The 20,237-nt window shown below is 42.2% G+C and overlaps 1 protein-coding gene across 2 annotated transcripts in view; it reads left to right on the forward strand.

Annotated features, from left to right (window-relative positions):
* Nars2 (asparaginyl-tRNA synthetase 2, mitochondrial) overlaps positions 1–20,237 on the forward strand; it is a 72,408-nt gene that overhangs the window by 31,453 nt on the left and 20,718 nt on the right. For both annotated transcript variants that reach the window (XR_007594016.1, XM_050154526.1), the window contains exon 7: positions 15,300–15,432. Coding sequence is in view for 1 of the 2 variants with exons in the window: in XM_050154526.1 (XP_050010483.1) it covers positions 15,300–15,432 (133 nt within the window). In the remaining variant the exon portion in view is untranslated. The remainder of the gene's footprint in view (positions 1–15,299; positions 15,433–20,237) is intronic.

Genomic DNA, 20,237 nt, shown 5'->3' on the forward strand with positions numbered 1-20,237 from the left:
CCAAGTCTCCCAGTCTTTGTCTGTGTGGCCTGTGGGATGTAACCTGATCTCGACTCCTCTCCAGATGAGTCCTGGCTAGGGGGGTTTTCTGAGAGAATAGCACAGAGGTGAAGGCTGTTCTCTTTACATTGCTGAGGGAGTGAGTCTGTGTCTCTGCTTGGGGACACCAGCTGCACTGTTACTAGAGTGGTGGAGGTCAGACCTGGAAGATTTGTGCGCTTTGTTTAGTCTGTCATTTGGACATCAGAATAACTCAGGTACATCTATGTTACAGTTTGAGTACCTCGATATCGTTTTATCTACTTAGTTACTTAAGCCACTTTAGGTAATTAAAGTAATTAAGTACTTACAGAAAACTCCGCACAGATCGAGTCTCGTGTCCTGTAAGTACACATCTGGTAGTACTGGATGTCTTAGATGGTTCCTTTTGTTTATGTTTGTTCACCATTTCTATTCTTGTCCCTCCCTTTGATGAATCCACACTGACACGTCACCATCTGGTAGAGAGCGTAGTAAACGAAAGAGTCACGTATATATTCTTAGGGCTGTACATTTTGACCCCTGTGCCCACCATTACCGTGTAGAGAATAGCTGCCCTGCTGTGGACGCTCTCCTGTGAGTCTGCACTGTGTTTCCATGGTTTCTGACTGCATGGGTGGAGTCACACGACATGGAGCATGGCCGGAGGAGTGTGCACTGAGGTGCCTCTGTGTCTTCATCACTGGCTACCTCACTCCTTTTTAATGTTGAGCCATAATCTGTTGTTCCTGTGTAGTGGTGTTTGTCCATTCACCCACTGAAGGACATCTCTATTGTTTCCAAGACCGCACGTGTTTCCCAGGCTTTCTTCCCACACTCACACACTTGAAATACATGTTTTGAATGACAACTTTTACATTTTTATTATTCTGTGTGTGTGAGAGAGGGGGGGGAGTAACAGTCAGAAAGCTGCTCTGTGCCGTCGTTTCTCTCCCCCCAACTTTCCGTGGGTCCTAGGGATGGAGCTCAGTTAACCGGGCTTGTGCAGCCATCATCTTCAACAGTCTTGCCAGCCTGCAGCTGGCAGTCTTTATTTTTTTCCTTTAGCCTTTCTTCTTTTAAAATTTTTAAAAAATAGTGTCTAATATCTTCATAATCAAAGAAAAATCTGTTTCCGTTTTGACGGGGAAATCAGCTTGGACATTGCCCCGATTCCATTCAGCTTGAGTCTGTGATGGACGTGAGCCGTCCTCAGGTGGTTTCACCAGGTCTTACAGTGAGCTCCTAAGCCGTGCTCTGCCCCCTCCCCAGGTGAGACAGATGACATTGGAACGGGACCTAGCTGAGGTCCCCTTGTAACAGAGTGTGGACCTGTCTTCCCATCAGCCCGTTGGACTTCTTTGGTCTTCATCCACAAACTTTATAACTTCTGTGCATTTAGTCGACTCAATGTTTATTGAAAGCTGTGTGGTAAGCACAAGATCTAGGTTCATGGCTGCAGAGATATACAGATATTTATTACCCCATAAACGCTTTTGAACAAGATGTGTATTAAATAATGAGTCATAAGTATGGTAGCCATTAATTTAAAAGATTGTCCTAAGCACAAGAGCAGCTGCCAAGGGAATTTCACCTTGTCTGGGTTAAATTTAGAGGTAATGTTATCTCTGTGCTTACGTGAAGATAAGTCTTAAAATGGCACCCATATTTAATGGTTATGACTTTTGTATTTGATATAATGCTTCACGTTTGTATTCTTGAAGCCACAGAAGTCTGGTTATTGTAGAGCATTTATCATATATAATCTTTAGTTTGCTGTCCCTGTTTCTCCATGTGGCTCTGGAATATCTTCCCTTGTGATGGATGTGTTATTGAATGAGTTATTTTGGCAGAATCATTAAAAGCTAGAAAACTGTGTAGCTTCTCTGTCTAATCAACTTCCAGATACGTAGACTCTATTGTTAGACTTCATATGAAGAAGTTACAGCTTTGTGTCCTGTCTCTAGGATAATGAAGACTGGAGTAGACTGACCAAGTAGTTGAAGATTCTGTGTGTATTTAACGTGGGGAAGACAGAGGAGGGGTGTTTTATAGGTGTTAAAATCTGCTTTGTGGGCTGCTTATCAGATCACTGTGTGCAGAGAGTTAAATTATATATTTTTAAGAACAACTTTCTTGACATAACTCAACATAATACGATTCATGGCTTTAGGCTAGGGAAACGGCTCAGACATTGAAGTATTTGCCATACAGGCACACAGACATGTAGCTTACTGTTCATGAAACACAATACCTGTCGGTGTTGTCTAGAAGCAGCCACTGATCGGCTAACTAGGGAGACATCAAATTAATCCTTAGTAATTCGGCCCGTGTGGACAGTGATTAGATCTATAAAAAGCAAAGCAAATACTGTTATGTCTTTCAATTACTGTATGATCTCGTCCCGATTGCTCGGGGAGCTTTAATTACTTCTTTAGGAGGAAGAAAACCTGCGTGTGTGTATGTGTGTGTGTGTGTGTGTGTGTGGTGGGTGTGTGTGTGGTGGGTGTGTGTGTGGTGGGTGTGTGTGGTGGGTGTGTGTGGTGTGTATCTGGTGCATGTAAGCTACATTGGGAACAGAGAGCTTTTACCATTTTGAAATGTTTTTCCTCACTCCTTCCCCTCTGAAAGTAACAGTGGCTATCCGTGTATTCAACCATGGCTCAGTATTCACCTAAGCAGTAGGTAACTGTTGGACATCAGGGAGGATGTTGAGTATGGAGAGGGCTCCTAAGATATTCTCATCCCTGCCAAAAGCGCTGGGCCTGTCAATCAAATAAATGGTCCAGTTAGCTGAAGTAAATGCAGTCAGAGAGAGTTTAATTGGAATTCTGTCATCTTTACATACTTACGGTGTAAGCTCACTGTCGGCCTCCACGTTATAAAACATATTATAATAACTTCCTTTTAGAGCCGTTGTGAAAATCCAAACACTTGCCACAGTGTAGGCCCTGACTTGTTAGTGCGCTGCTGGTGGCAGTATTGGCAGCTGGGATCTCGCTGGCAGACAGATAAAGTAGTGTGACCGGGCAGAATCGGCTGGCAGGTCATTTTCAAGTTGTTTTCCAGCAGAAAAGACTGGAGTTCCCAGAAGCAAGAGAGTTGGGATAGAGAGTGGGTCCGCCTGAATTCAGGGCTCTCAAGACAGGTCAGGTAAAACCAGACCGGAGCCTGGAATGAAGGACTGGATCAAAGTGTAGATACACTGAAGCCGGGAGAGCACATCAGAGCTAAGACGGAATTGAGAGCAGAGGAGACTACAGTGTGCTCGTGCGGTGTCAGTGTGTTGGCTGTAGGACGGAATATTCTGGATTCTTGGTTTTCCTTCCAACAGGATCATTTCTGTGCCCATCTGGAATTTCCCAGGCATGCCTGATATGCCTTTTATGTCTATAATAGAAGCACAATCAGAATGTAAATAATTAGAATGTAATGCAGCATAAATTATTTATTTATTAATAAAGCCATTCTTGTACAATTAATTTTATTGAAGTGTATTGCCTATACAACAAAATTAGTCTTAAAATCAATTTTATAAATTTTATAAATGTATAAACTTTTATGGCTGCTACCATAATCAAGATGCAGGTTTGTTTCTGTCCACTCTGAAAGTCCTCTCCTTCCCTCTGAAGTCACCTTTCCTCCCCACCACTGATCTGCCGTTTGTCACCATAGATCAGACTTTTTTCTAGAATTTCATATAAGTGAAATTATACTGTATTTACTCTCTCTATCAGGATTCTTTTACCCTATATAATTTGAGATTTATTCAGTAGTTCTTTTTTTTTTTTCTTCTCTTAATATTGTCTGTCGGAAGGATATAGTGTTACTCCTTGTCTTCCTTAGGGTTTCTGTTGCAGTGAGAACACGCCATGGCCAAAACACGCTGGGAAGGGAAGGGTTTACTATCTCAGGTCACACGCCTAAGGAGCCTGGGGGCAGGAGCACAGCGCACTGCTCACCCCGCATCGCTTGCTCGGCCAGCTTTCGTAGACCATCCAGGATTGCCCGCTCAGGCGGCACCACCCGCAGTGCAGGGACCCTTCCACATCAGTCATTCCCCAAGGCCAAAGATCCCCTCTCTCCAGACGCATCTAGGTGGGGTTAAGCTGTTAACAGACTCCACGGTTGTCTTTGCAGTTTATGTATGTATGGTAAACTAATAACAAAATTCACCATCTTAACCAAAATACATTGGCAGTGTTACACATCCATCCCCACATGCCACAAGTGTACCAAATGTACCATTTGTTTGAGGAGATAGCACATACACACATTAAACATTTTTAAACACACACACGTCTTGGTGTAAATGTGTGTGCGTGTGTGTATGTACGTGTGTATGAGGTGTGTGTATGATAAGTGGAACTCATAGGCCCCCTTGAAATTTTCATAATTTATCTAATGACATTATTGGGAAGTAGTGGAGAGAAAGGTAAGGTTGGATTGGAAGGAGCAGGGTTCGGAGAGGTGGTCTTCTAGGAGACTCTCGCCCTTGGCCCCTTCCTGTCCTTTTCTCTGGGTTCGGGCTGCCATGTGAACAAATCTGTGGGATGTTATGACATGGAGAGTGGACAGCCTTGTCTTGTTCCTGATTTCAGTGGAATCGTTTTGAGATTCTCTCCATTTAGTTTGATGTTGGCTGTTGGCTTGCTGTATATTGCCTTTATTATGTTTAGGTATGTTCCTTGTATCCCTGCTCTCTCCAAGACCTTTATCATGAATGGGTGTTGGATTTTGTCGAAGACTTTTCCAGCATCTAATGTGATGATCATGTTTTTTTTTATTTTTCAGTTTGTCCATACGGTGGATTACATTGACAGGTTTTTGTATGTTGAGCCATCCCTGCATCTCTGGGATGAAGCTGACTTGATCATGGTGGATGATGTTTATGATGTGTTCTTGGATTTGGTTTGCCAGTATTTTATTGAGTATTTTTGCATCAATGTTCATGAGGTTGTTTGTTGTTGTGTGTATTTGCGTGGCTTGGGTATGGGGTAACTGTAGCCTTGTGAAAAGAGGTTGTTGTTGTGTGTATTTGTGTGGCTTGGGTATGGGGTAACTGTAGCCTTGTGAAGAGTTCAGCAGTGTCCCTGCTGTTTCTAGGGTGTGGAACAATTTGGGGAATGCCAGTATTAGCTCTTTTTTTGAACTTCTGGTAGAATTCTGCACTGAAACCGTCTGACCCTGGCCTCTTTTTGGTTGGGAGACATTTTTTTTAATATTTATTTATTATGTATACAATATTCTTTTCTGCGTGTATGCCTGAAGGCCAGAAGAGGGCACCAGACCTCATTACAGATGGTTGTGAGCCACCATGTGGTTGCTGGGAATTGAACTCAGGACCTTTGGATGAGCAGGCAATGCTCTTAACCACTGAGCCATCTCTCCAGCCCCTGGGAGACATTTTTTAATGACTGCTTCTATTTCCTTAAGTATAATAGGTCTATTTAAATTATTTATGTGATCTCCATTTAATTTTGGTAAGGGGTACCTTTCCAGAAAATGGTCCATTTCTTTTAGATTTTCCAGTTATGTGGAATATAAATTTTTGAAGAATGACCTGATGATTCTTTGGATTTCCTCAGTGTCTGTTGTTATGGCCCCCTTTTCATTTCTGATTTTGTTGATTTGGATATTCTCCCTCTGCCTCTCGGTTAGTTTGGATCAGGGTTTGTTAATCTTACTGATTTCCTCAAAGAACCAACTCTTTGTTTAATTGATTCTCTGTATTGTTCTTTTTGTTTCTATTTTATTGGTTTCAGCCCTGAGTTTGATTATTTCCTGCTGTCTACTCATGGGTGAATTTGTTCCTTTTTGTTCTAGAGTTTTCAGGTATTCTGTTAACTCACTAGTGTGAGCTTTCTCCACTTTGTTTATGTACCCACTTAGTGCTGTGAACTTTTCTCTTAGCTCTGTTTTTATGATGCTAAATTTGGGTATGCTGTCCTCTGATTTTCATTGAAATCTAGGAAATCTTTAATTTATTTCTTTATTTCTTCCTTGACACGGTGGTAATTCAGATGAGAATTGTTCAGTTTCCATGAGTTTGTAGGCTTTCTGTAGTTTGTATAATTGTTGAATTCTAACTTTAACCCATGGTGATCTGATAATATTTATTTTATTACAATTTTTTTTAATCTTTTGAGGTCAACTTTGGAGAAGGTTCCATGAGGTGCTCAGAAGAAGGTATATTCTTTTGTGTTTGGATGAAATGTTCTATAGACGTCTATTAAGTCCAACTGAGTCATAACATCTGTTAGTTCCCTTATTTCTGTGTTAATTTTCTGTCTGTCAGACCTGTCCGTTAGTGAGAGATTAATAGAAATGAGTAAATTTAAAATGTAAGGGCTAGCTAGAAATATACCTGAGTCATTGACCAAACAGTGTTGTAATTAATATAGTTTTTGTGTGATTATTTGGGTCTGGGCAGCCGGGAAACGAACGTGCAGTCTCTGACTACAGAAGAAAATAGTAGCTAAAATCTTGGAAAATCTGCCATAAAATACATTTAAAAACTTTGCCAGACAGAAAAGATGTATGCCTTTAATCCCAGCACTCATAGAGAGGCAGGTGAGTCACGGTGAGCTAGTTCTAGGATAGCCAGGGTGGAGGGGGACCTTGGAATATGAGGTCAGAGATAGGATTTAGCAGTTAAGAGCACGGACTGCTCATAAAGAGAACCAGGTGTCATTCCCAGCATTCCTGCCCAGTGGCGTATAGCTGCCTGTTACTCCAGCTCTAGGGAGATCCAGTACTGCTGGCCTCTGCGGATACTAGCTCTCGTACACACACGGACACACATGTGTGTATAATTAAAAAATAAAAATAACTAGGTAGTGGTACACACTTTTAATCCCAGCACTTGGGAGGCAGAGGCAAGCAGATCACTGTGAGTTCAAGACCATCTTGGTCTACAGAGTAAGTTTCAGAATAGCCAGGCCTACACAGAGACCTTGTCTTGAAAAATAAAGGAAGGGAAGGAGGGAGGGAGGGAGGGAGGGAGGGAGGGAGGGAGGGAGGGAGGAAGGAAGGAAAAAAAAAGAAATAAAAATAAATCTTTTAAAATCTTGGAATATGCTAGGTGGTGGTGATGCACACCTTTAATCTCAGGAAACAGAGACAGATGTGAGTTCAAGGCCAGCCTGTGAGTTCCAGGGCAGGCTCCAAAGATACAGAGAAACCCTGTCTTGAAAAACCAAAAGAAAAAAAAAAGAAGAAATTAAAAGTAAAATTAAAAATTAAAAAATCTTGAAATACTATCTGTTGATATACTGAAACAATAATATTACCATGTAATAAATATGAATTTTTATCTTAACTTAAAACTTTTGGTATGTTTCCTTAAAAATCAAAACTTGCTTTTTTCTGCACAGTCTTGATGAATTACTGTAATAATTAAATTGCTTCTGTATATGTTATTTAACTGAAACCTACACTGACAGACTGAAGGAGGGATGGGGCAGGTCGAGTATCTAAACAGCTTTAGAAACTCGCCAACCAGCTGTCTGACTGGTCTCTTTCGCGCGGCCAGCTGTCTGACCTAACTGGTCTCTTTCGCGTGGCCAGCTGTCTGACGTAACTGGTCTCTTTCGCGCGGCCAGCTGTCTGACGTAACTGGTCTCTTTCGCGCAGCCAGCTGTCTGACGTAACTGGTCTCTTTCGCGCGGCCAGCCACAGTTCATTCCAGGTCAGTTGTTGCAAAGCAGGTTCTGACCAAACCAAGATTTACGGTCATCCTAAAGCAGATGACTATGAATACATTAAACACCTGTCTTCACTAGTATTATATCTCTTTTAAGGGAATTATTTCACAGAGGGCGTGGTGGGCCCTAGTAGAAATGCAAGAAACTGGAGCTAGAGAAGTGGTTCGGGGGCTGAGAGCATCTGCTGTTCCCATAGAGGACCCCAGTCAGTTCCCAGCACCCACATGGTGGCTCTGTAATTCCAGCTCCTGAGGATCCCAGTGCCCTCTGAGTTCTGGTCACCAGGTCCAGTGGGGTACACATACGTGCAGATAAAAGGAGTCTTTAAGATCAGGACCGTGAGGACTTCATCTTTACTCCTTTAAAGACGCTAATGAAAAATCTTGTTCATTTCTTTTCTTCTGTCTCATGAACGAAACCTAATAACAAGTTTGCACAGATATTGGTTAATTTTGTTTGCGTTTTTCTTGACATCGCCACCTGCTCTATCTCCCATGATATATTGTGTCCTGGAAAAAAAAAAAAAAAAACGAAGGAAGAAAACACAATGTTTTACCATTTGAGACAGGTGACTAGAATAGAGAAGCAGATGTGGAGTTAAATCTCTACAGTTTGGAGCATATGCAAACCCCTAGTGAGCCGTATTTCACGTTTAAAAGGCAGGGTTAGCACCTGCCAGTTATGATTAGAATCATGATAGAAATGTTTTTGATGTTCTTGAAAATTCCTTTGTTGAGACTAATTTTTTTTTATGGAACATTTTATTTGCTTGTTTTTTGAAGCAGGGTGTAGCCTTGGCTATCCTAGAACTAGCTCTGTAGACCAGGGTGGCCTCAAACTCACAGAAGTCTGCCTGCCTTGATTCCTGAGTCCACCACCGCCCCATTTCTGGGACACTTATTTATTAATTTTGCTTAGCTTTTTCAGCGGTATAATTATTCTGGGCATTGCTCCTTGTTGTACTTCAGGACACTAGGAAAGTTCAGTGGAAAAAACCTGAACTCCGGGTCATTTTTATCTGTGTCTGTGTTGCGTGTTCCCAGTCGGACAGCCAGGCTCTTTGGAGAGTCCTCTGTCATCTTCAGCGGCATGGACAAGGTGGTTCATGGTTTGTACAGTTTTAAAAAACACTTGTATTTGAAAGTTAACAAAAGCTGCAAGCATGCTTTACTAAATAATCCTTGGGTTCCACCAGTACCTTTCTGAGGGAAAGCCGCCCTGTCAGGGACACTGGGCTTACAGGCATGACATGAGTCTTGCTCTGTAAAGCAGTCACTGTGAGAGAGGGGAAGAGCCAAAGGTCGGCATGGAAGACCAGGGCTGCGGGAGACAATAACCGGCTCTGGCTAGACCTTGGAGCAAGTTGAGAAGTTTTTCCTCAGTAGTTGATCATCTTCTGGCTGTGCTGAGGTTTCAACAGTCCGTTCCGATGCTAGACAGACTTACGGCGGTGATAGACTCTTCTGTGCTGTGTTGTCCAGTGTGGACGCCACTAGCCATGGTTGTGGTTTGCACTTTAAGGTTGACTGGTGAGATTGCCGTATTTCAAAGAACTAGATTTCTGTTAATTTTATTTAATTGTCACTACATGTAAGTAGCCATATGTGGCTGGTAGCTGTATGTGGAACAAGGACAATCTGTTTGACACCTTATGTGCCTGAAGTCATTCCCTGTTCGGAGCTTTCTCTAGCCTCGGGTGACTGTATAGATATCAGTACCTGATTTGTTGTATTAAATGGACAGTGGAGAGAAGGGAGAGTTGGAAGCTCATGGACTCAGTGGTGGCCTGGTGGTCCTTTGGGCTCTGATGCTGGTACTTTTATTATAATTTTATCACTTTTATTTTCTGCATTAGCTTGTTCATTCTGACTCCTTTTGGTATGTAAATATTGTATAGTCACAAATTTAAACTTTTAAAATAAATGCACAGGGACAATGTGTGTGTGTGTGAAGTCTCTCCTGTTGCCCCTTCCCAGGGAGACCCATCTGCCTGTGAACCTGCCTTGTTACCTAGTCTCTCTGGACCTATGGATTGGAGCATGATTATCCTTTATCTTACAGCTAATATCCACTTATGAGTGAGTACACACCGTGAATGTTAGTATCTAATAAACAGGCAGAATAAGTGGCCTGTGAAAAGAAGAGACAGAGGCCAAGTAAGTAGGAGAAAGCCGAAGAGAGCACAGTGAGGTATTTCAGGAAATGGAGGCCATTATCCTTTATCATGGGGTGCAGGGAAGGCTCTTAATGTCCCAGCTGCTGCTGCCTCCTTGACCTCAGCCTTGCCAGCCACCCTGCACAGCCTGTTCTTGCTTGTGGTGTACGTCAGGCTCTTTGCTCTCACACAGCCTAAGTGCCTCCTGTGCCCATTGCCGGGATGTCAGGGAGGGGTAGCGAGCACTGGAGCCCCTCTGCTGTTCTCGCCGGCAGTTTCTTGTATACAGTGAAATTTTGCTTGGGCCTCAAATTCAATTCCAAGTAAAATATTAAAGACGAGTTAAAATGAATCTTTTTATGACATTCGTTTATCGTGGTTGTGTCTGTTTCTGTGCACATGCAGGCACATACATGTACGCACGCGTGCACACACGTGCATGTGCACACACGTGGAGTTCAGAGGACAGGTTACAGGTGTTGGCTCTCTTCTGCCATGTGGGTCCTGGGGGTTAAATTCAGGTTCGCCCCTCCACCCACACAGCCATCTCACCTGCCTGTAAAGCTTTGGCAGTGATGCCACAGAAGGACCTGAATTCCAGAAAGCCTGTGGCCCATGGAGATGATGAGGTCACCTTTCATACCTCCTACACGTGTCGGTCACGAGTGGCAAACGCATTACAGTGTTAACAATGCATTGGGCACGAGATAGTAACAGACTATGTTTTTGCATTGCTGAAAGTTAGCTTCGGTCCTTGTGCCTGTTTTTAACTTTCTATGTTAGGTCAGTAAGCGGTCCTGACTGCCCTTACACTTGCTCCGTCGCTCAGGCAGACCTTGATTTTGTACTTTCTTGCCTTGACTTCCACAGTTGCTGGGTTGACAGGCAGGCATTAGGGAGCTGATGGTCACTTTGTCCACCAAATACAACCAGACGGGTGAGATCAGGCCCTTCCTGAGTGATGGAGGAAAGACTTGGCCTGTGCAGTGCAGGGTGACACGGAGGCTGGGGGAGTACCTGGGTGCTGACCGACTATTGCCCTGTCCGGTGATTAAGTCTCAGGCTAACGAACAGAAAGTCCTGTATTTTCTCTAGCTGTGGAGCTTCGTTCTTCAAAAAGAATAAATGGTCACACATTCAGTGACCGTTTTATTGTTAATCTGCTTAGCAGCTTGGGGCTTCAGAAAGCTGGGGGGGGGGTGCCTCTGTAGAGCCTTCTCTGTAATTGCACTTTTTCCCCAAAAAGCCATTTTTGTGGCTATCTTGATTGATGTGTATTGAATGTACTTTTGTTATCTTAAGATCTACTCGAAGCTCATGACTTTCCTTATATAGCTCTCATCTCTCCATAATTTGGCACAGAAATGGTTTTTAGGGCTGGATGTTTTCTGCTGGTCCCCTCTCGCAGCAGGGCCGACCTTTCACCTGATTCTGTGGCTTATTTTAGGAACAGCCTTGTTCTCTGCTTTTATTTTAAATGTTGGTTGGTTTAAGCTTTGCTACACTTGTTCTCACCAAAAGGCCAAAAAGCTGTGTTTAAGCCTTGCTGCAAAAGGCTTCCTGACTGTGGAAGGCTTAAGATAAAAGGGGGGAAATGGAATAAATTAAAATGAATGCTTTCATGTAGATCCAGAAACATAGTTATTGCAAAACACACTACAGATCCATACCAAGCCTCCCCTCCTGTGAGAGTCTGAAGGCCACGGCTGACTCACTTACTACAGTGATAACTGGTAATGTGTTATTCTTGCTCACGAATGACAACATCAGCTCTGCTTCTGACACAAGCTGCTCATAGAGGCGGTACAGCTGCTGCTTAACCGAGCTGTCTTTACAAGGGAGAACGTACTAGACATTTTTCTTGTCTAATTTTCTGAGCTGATAAATGTTTATTGAGTAGCAGAGTTTTTATTATCATTGTCAGACTGTAGTGGAACAGAATATCTGGACCTGTAGTGTAACTGTATATCTGAAATTGTAGTGTAACTGTCTATCTGGACCTGTAGTGTAACTGTAACTGTATACCTAAAAAGAAACTGTAACTGTATATCTCGACCTGTAGTGTAACTGACTGTATATCTGGACCTGTAGTGTAACTGTATATCTGGACCTGTAGTGAACTGTATATTTGGACCTGTAGTGTAACTGTCTATCTGGACCTGTAGTGTAACTAACTGTATATCTGGACCTGTAGTGTAACTAACTGTATATCTGGACCTGTAGTGTAACTAACTGTATATCTGGACCTGTAGTGTAACTGTATATCTGAACCTGAGTACAGCCAACCACCCATCAGACTGTGACTCTGAGACTTAGGGGAAAGCTTCTTAACCTCTGTGAACTTCATTCAGTTTCTTGTTCTGGAAGACAAGCAGTAATACATATACATGTACATATACATATGTATAAACAAGCAATAATACATGTATATATGTATGAACAAGCAATAATACATATATACATATAAGCAAGCAGTAATATATATACATGTACATATGCATATGTATGAACAAGCAATAATGCATGTATATGTGCATATAAACAAGCAGTAATATATATGTGTACGTATATAAACAAGCAGTAATATATACATGTATATATACATATAAACAAGCAATAATATATATGTACACATACTAACAAGATATATATATAAGCAAGCAATAATGCATGTGTATATATAAACAAGCAGTAATACATGTGCATATATATAAATAGTAATACATAAACATGTACATATAGATAAACAAGCAATGATATATGTATATATGTATAAACAAGCAATAATATATACATGTACATCTGTATATACAAATGAGCCAACTCCAAAGAGTTAACTGTAAGGTTCTTTTAATTCCTAACCCATGAAGATCACTCTCTAATGGTGGCCTCTACCATTACTAGTTAATGTCACTATTTTATACAACATTGGATGCGCATGTAGTGTGGCCATTATTTCATGGCTTAAACTACCTAAAAGTTGGATGCTGAATTAGGGTTCCCCCCCATATACCTTCTAATATATTTTATCTTTCTATTAATTTAGAGTGTTATTGTCGCGTTTCTGGCTTAGAGTGTTAACTTAAATCTTGACCATCTTCGTTAGAACCTGATTTTTATTCCAATTAAAAATTCTAAGGCTGGGCATACAGTTCAGTTGGTAGAATCTGTGTTCATCAAGCACAGAAGTCTGAGCACTGCATCAACTGGACCTGGTGGTGCATGCCATTACCATTATCCCAGCACCGGGGTGGTAGAGGCTGGACAATCAGTTAAAAGTTATCCTCAGCTGTGTAAGGAGTTTGAGACCAACCTAGGATGTATAAGACCTTATACATGAATAACTAAACAACTATTGCTGCGTATCCCATAGCATCCTTTATAGAAATGCCACAGGAGAGGCAGTTGGTCTTATAACATGAATTTGGAGTTCTGATTAAAAACCAGTTTTGTTAGGACCTAATTCTTTAATAGAAATAACATACACTTTTAAGTAACAAATCTTTCCTTATATTTCAGAACTTCCAAAGTAAATTTTAGCTGCGCTGTGTATTTATTGAAAAACTTCAGTAAGATACACTTAAATGCTAACATTTATGTTTATACAGTGTATCCTTGTGAGGCATACAAAATTACCATTTTTAAAAAGTAGATACTTTTGGCAGCCCTTCTGGGAGAGCATAGCTCTAAACTGGAAACTCAGCCTGTACTGTTCAGATTTATGCTCGGAACAGATCAGAATCATTTGACCCATTTGAATACTATCTCAGCATCCACTGTAGATGCTAAGAAGCAGCCTGAGAAAGTATCTGAGTGTCTTCTCTTTGCCTCCCCGGTTGATGCCGAGGGAGCCTGTCATCATCATTAGTGCTCATTCATGTGAACACCTGTGTTAACCAGGCACTGCAGATGCAGACATGAATAAAACATGACTCCTGTTCTGGAAAAATTTATAGTTTTCTGCGGGGGAGGGGATATTTAAAAACCTAATTGCATATCAAAGTGAAGCATTTTATATAATAATATATGGATAAAGTGTTACAGTAACATACAGGAGGGATAATAAGTTGGGGGCGGGGTGATAAAATTTCAAGAATGAAATGATATTTAGGGCAGATTTTGAAGGTTGGGTGAGAGTTTGTGTCCAGAGAAGAAGAAGGATATTCTGTGCAGAGACATAGGCTCAGAATATGCTAGGTAAGAGAGCTGCTGAAAAAGCTTCATGAGGAGAGAATAGGAGTTTGAATTTTACCCGTTTGGCGATAGTCATTGAAGGTTTTTAAATTTGACTGACATAATCAGATTCGACTTTGAGAACTCAGTAGTTTGGAATCACAGGATGGCGGGAAGCAAACACCAGTCAAAAAATGTATTTGTGCTGACGGTGGCACATGCCTTTAATCCAACACTCCGGAGGGAGGGAGGCAGAGGTTGAAAATAGCATACTAATCAATGGGTATAAACATAAATATTTATGAGATAATTAAAAAACACATCCCTTTAACAAAACAATAGTAGATTCCTCCTTAGGGCCTCTGCCCTTCCAAACCATGGGCTTTTGGCCAGGTTTACAATATCAAGCATAAATTCACTCTGTGGAGCAGACCTGAAGTCAGTCAGAAAGCAGTTGGTTACCCCCATGACCCCCACACCACTACTGAACCAGTGGTCAGTTGCCTCTTGCCCCGCAGATCAATATTGTAAAGTTCAGGGTCCACTGATGTCTCCTCCCCCCACCCCCATGGCTTGGTTTTGCTGTGTCCTTCAGCTAAGGTGTGTTGTGCCTTTGACAGTAAGGTCTTACAGACTGATTTGATGGCAGCCAAGAGCAGTGGCAATAACCTGTGTTGTCTGGGGGCCCTCTGGGGCCTCCTAGGTCACCAGCTCAAAGGGAGGCTTCCCATGCCTGCTACTGAAATTTTCATTTAAAAACCTATGTCTACCAGGGGGTGTTACATTTTCATGACATCCTATCTTTGTGTATTTAAAAACTAAGTTGAGCACACCGTATCCACATGAAATTCTCATTTTCAATGTTACCGACTCAGTTCTGTTCCTTGAGCTGTGTCTTTGATTGCTATGTTTTTGTCACCTTGTTCTTGGCGGCCGTCACACGGAGTTGCTGATTTTAAGGCAGCCACAGTAGAGTGCACCCAGAAGTGGTTACATTTCTATATTTAGAAAACCATAGAGTTTCTAAAGCAGTTGCAGATTCCTCTGGGATAAAATGGTTTCTATAAATGTAACATTTTTAATGAAACTATTATTATCCCCCATTAGAGAAATGGAGCAGATAATGTATGTGGGTTTGTGGGCACAGCATAGATGCAAAACATGTTTTCGTAAGCGCTAAGGGTATTTTAAATACTTACAATTAATCATGTGTGCTCTATTTTTATGTTCTTAATCTTGAATTGCAGAGCTTTTGCCCAAGTATTTACCTTTGGCCCAACATTCCGAGCTGAGAATTCTCAGAGCCGGAGACACCTGGCTGAATTTTATATGGTTGAAGCAGAGATTGCTTTTATTGACAGCCTTCAGGATCTCATGCAGGTAGGTATACAGTATGTCATTTTCAGAAATCTCTGACATTACAGTGCTTCTGCATTATAGAGATTTATAGGGTGGAGAAAATAGTGATCTATTTAATATACCTTAATTCTTATATCACAGAGCAGTTGAGAATTGGGCAAGTGTGTGTGTGTGTGTGTGTGTGTGTGTGAGAGAGAGAGAGAGAGAGAGAGAGAGAGAGTGTGTGTGTGTGTGTGTGTGTGTGTGAGAGAGAGAGAGAGAGAGAGAGAGAGAGAGAGAGAGAGAGACAGAGAGAGAGAGAGAGAGAGAGAGAGTGTCTGGGTGTGTCTGAGTGTGTCTGAGTGATACTTAGCATGAATAATTAACTTACTATTTTAAATTCTCTATCAATGATATTTGGTTACTCATAGTTTACTGTTTTTTTTTTTTTTTTTTTTTTTTAGTAATTCCTAGTAGCTTTACTTTCTATTCAGTGTATATCTTATACTTCTAAAGCTTAGGCAGTACAGATAGGGCGGGGTCATGACCTTATATGACCCCTTCTTTTTCTAGTCAACTCTTTAACAGATTTATTGCCAGCAGAGTTCTTTTTCTTTTCTTTTTACCTTTCTTTTTGGTTTTTCGAGACAAGGTTTCTCTGTAGCTTTGGAGCCTGTCCTGGAACTCACTCTGTAGCCCAGGCTGGCCTCGAACTCACAGAGATCTGTCTGCCTCTGCCTCAGGAGTGCTGGGATTAAAGGTGTGCACTAACATGAACTAGCAGTTCTTTTCTTTTTTAATCATCTGCATGAGAGGAGGGGGAGGGAGGGGGGGAAGGGGGAAGGGGAGAGGAGGAGAGAAGAGGAGAGTAGAGGCGAGGAGAATATGAGGATGACTATTCAGACAGGACAGTGCCGTGGGTCCCCTGGATCTCAAGTCACAGGCAGTTGTAAGCCAACCCATCATGGGTGCTGAGAACTGAACCTGGGTTCTCAGTAATAACACCTGAGCCATCTCTCTAACCCAGGGTTTGGTTTTGATGATTTATTTATTTTGTATATATGAATGTTTTACACACACACAGGATTTTATTAATTATAAACTGTTTAATTATAAGCCTGTTAGCTCAGGCTTATTAACTAACTCTTACAACTTAAATTAACCCATAATTTTTGTCTATGTTTAGCCACATGGATTGGTACCGTACTCAGTGAGGCATTCTCCTCTTTCTTCCTCTGTGTCAGGGGAGCCACTGCAAACTGAACCTTTCCTCTTCCCAGAATTCTTCTAGTCTGGTCACCCCACCTATACGCTCTGCCTGGCTTCTGTCCAATCAGCGTTTTATTAAACCAATACAAGTGACAAATCTTTACAGGGATCAAGAGCGTTATCCCACAGCACAAGGTATCCCAGCAAAGAGAATGGGCTCCAGGAAGCCAATACAAGCAGTAATAAATACTGGTCTCACTGCCGGTGGTGGCCCTGCAGTCTGCCCCAGCCATGAGAACCATGTCTGTGAGGAAAGGGTTGGAAAAGCTTTGAGTAGGGGGTAACGTTGAACTGTGGTACATTTAGAGAGACTGCTACCTTTTCTATGAGGAAGTTAAGAGCTAGAAATAACTTTCCCTTAGGAGAGCAGGGGGATGGGCTTTGTGTGTCCTCCTATTTACTAGGTATTTCTCACAGTTAGTTAGCCTCAAAGAGACAGCCCTGAGCAAGGCGTAGCCTTTGGGCTGACAGTTCCTGAAGAGTCCATAAGCAGTTCACGTTGCCGGGCAGCATACTTGGCCATGCACTGTACCGCCTTCCACTGACTTCTTTAGCTCAGCTTCACCCAGGGGACCTTACTGTGTATCCCTGCAGGTGGTGACAGGGTGATTACTCCGGGGTGTAATGGCTAAAGACAGAGGTGCCATTCAACATCCCATCACTCACAGAATTAATTCTCTTCCCCAGAAGAATTATATAGTTAATAGTGCCTCTGGAGCAAGTCTGCTGCTTGCGCTCTGAGCCTTAAAAGACAGTGTGCCATCCTTAGGAGCTCTATTTGAGCCCACCATCGGGTGTTTTCTCTTCTCTTCGTAAAGAAAGGAGCCACTCCCAGACCTCCTCATATCTGCATTTCCATTGCCTCAGCATGCACGCCAAAGGGAAGAGTTATAAAAATGACATACAAATGATTTGACACATGATAGGATTGCAAAATACCTTTATTTCCTCAAGTTTCTTTCATAAGAACATTGAGAAATGGATATGTAAACACCACTTTAGGAAATGTAAGTGGAATTCAGTTCCGGATTTTCACACAGGGGTGAAGGCACTTGCTGCTAAGCCCGTAGTTGTTTGATCCTTGGGCCCCACATGGTGGGAGACAAGGCCGTATTCCCACTGACCTCCACACAGCTACCATAGTTGCATAAAACGAATAAAAAATGTCACGATGGGGCAGGAGATGGCTCTGTGGTTAAGAACAGTGGCTACTTCTCTGAAGGACCTGGGTTTGATTCCCAGCACCAGCATGGGAGCTCATAATCGTCTTTATCTCCATTTCCAGAGGATCTGATGCCTTCTGGCTTCCCTAGGCCTCAGGCATGCTCGTGTGTGCAGTCAAGCATACAAAAGAACACCCATACAGCTAAAGTGAAAATAAATCTTCAAAAAAATATAACAAAATTTAAAACATTTGAACTGTATCATTATTCCATTCTGCTTTTCTCTCATTCATTTATTAGCTATTGCTGTGATTGTTTATAGATATTTTAGCCGATGCATTTGTTTTTTGTTTTTTTTGTTTTTGTTTTTGAAAACAGATTCTCTCTGTAACTACCCTGGCTATTCTGGAACTTACTTTGTAGACCAGGCTGGCCTCGAACTCCCAGAGATCCGCCTGCCTCTGCCTCCCGAGTGCTAGGATTAAAGATGTGTGCCACCATGCCCGGCCGTTAGTGGATTTTAAGCACTAATGATAAATGTCCAAGAATAATGGGGACCAGAACGGTGGTCATTTTATCCAGAGCGCTACTACCTAAGAAACTCTTGCTGGTGTTGTTTCATATTGTTTTCACAACAGTCTGGGAGCACCAGGCAAGGCCAGACGATACCAGAGAGATGAGCAGTTTTGTGTCCAGTGGCTTTAGGTGAAGTGGGTCTGGGAGCGGAGGCAACCCCGCTGACACTGAGAAGCATGCAGTGGATTCCTGTGACAGTGTTGATTTATGTCTGTTTTATTAGCATCATACTCATCTGAACTTTAAGTTTTAAGGCATGTGTCCACCTCTGTTACTATGACTACAGTCAAAATACAGAACAATTCTGGCATTACGAAACAACTTCAGCTTGCTGCAGCCTTCCTTCCCAACTCTCCCAGTGTCAACTGCTGGCCTTCCCTGTCTTTCTTGAGTAATCTGCCCTTGCAGAGCGCCCTGTGAACTTTAGTGAAGTACTGTGTTCCTGACTGTCTCCTGCCGCTCAGCATACTGCGTGCCAGATCCTCCTCATGGTTTACCATTCATATTGGAGAACATTTGATATAGTTCAGGCTTTGAAAGAAATGGGGGGGGGGGAGTTGCTATAAACCTTCAGGTGCAGGTTCTGTGTGAATATCGCTTTCATCTCTCTTGGGTGAGATCCCAGGAGTGAGGTTTTTATCATGAACCTGTCTGGTGTACAAAGTGACTCTACTCTTCTGCATTCCTACAGGGAATATGCAAAAGCCAAGTTTGTCTGCTTATCACCAGTACTTAGTCAGAGATGTGTTTGTGTGTGTGAGTCTGTGAGAGAGACCATTCACACACACACACACACACCCACACACACGTGGTCACACAGAGAATGAATGAATTTCTGAATCTATTAGCTGTGCATCAGCATCATCCTGTGGTTTTATTTTGTATTCCCCCAATCTCTTGAGGCTCTCTATGATAAACATCTTTTCCTCTGCCTATTAGCCATTGCTTTTTAGTCTTTGGTCAAGTTGTTTGTTTTCTTATAGTTGAGCTTTGATCCGTTTTAGTGTTTTGAGACAGGGCATCAATATGTAGCCCTGACTGGCCTTGAGCTCAGAGCTCTGCCCCCTTTCACACCTCCTGAGTGCTGGGAATATGTGAATTATGACAGCTGGCCCTTTGTTGTTGAGTATTGAAATTTCTTTATCTTCAAATATAAATTCATTTTTCAGGTACATAAGTTGCAAATATTTCTCCTGATTTTGGTGGCTTGTCTTTTCTCTCTCTTAACAATATCATACATGGGGAAAAAAAGGTTTTCTCTTTGGTGATCATTAATTTGCCGGTTTAAGATGCCGGCACACATCTCCAATCCTTGACTTGGAAGGCAGAGTCAGGAAGATTGCAAGATCCAGGCAAGCCTGAACTACAAAGTGAGGCTGGTTAGAAAAAGATAAAACAAAAATTACCATAAAAATCTCAAAAATAAAAGTATCCATGGTTCCGAGGATACGATTGTGAGCATCTTTAATCCCTCTCTTGGGAAGCAGACCTCGGTGAGTTTGAGGCCATCCTAGTCTACATAGAAAGCAGGGCAGCCAGGACTACATAGGAAGACCCTGTCTCAAAAGAGAAGGAACACTCGGGTAAGCGTTCTCTTGTGTAATCGCACAAGAAGACCTCTGACTAATTGTGTGTCAGTGCTGACTCCTGGAGCCAGTAACAACTGAAATTGGGTGAGAATGAGGTTTAAGAGCCGGGAAGATGGCTCAGAGTAGATAAGAGCCCTTGGCCATGTAATCCTGATGACCTGAGTTCAGTCCTGGGAACCCACGCTAAAGAGAGAACCAGCTTGTGGAAGATGTCCTCGGAGCTGGCCCCGCGCCGTGGTGCATGCCTGCT

This window comes from Alexandromys fortis, unplaced genomic scaffold (genome assembly GCF_014885135.2).
Source record: "Alexandromys fortis isolate MF-2015 unplaced genomic scaffold, M_Fortis_MF-2015_v1.1 scaffold_77, whole genome shotgun sequence".
Lineage (NCBI taxonomy): Eukaryota > Metazoa > Chordata > Mammalia > Rodentia > Cricetidae > Alexandromys > Alexandromys fortis.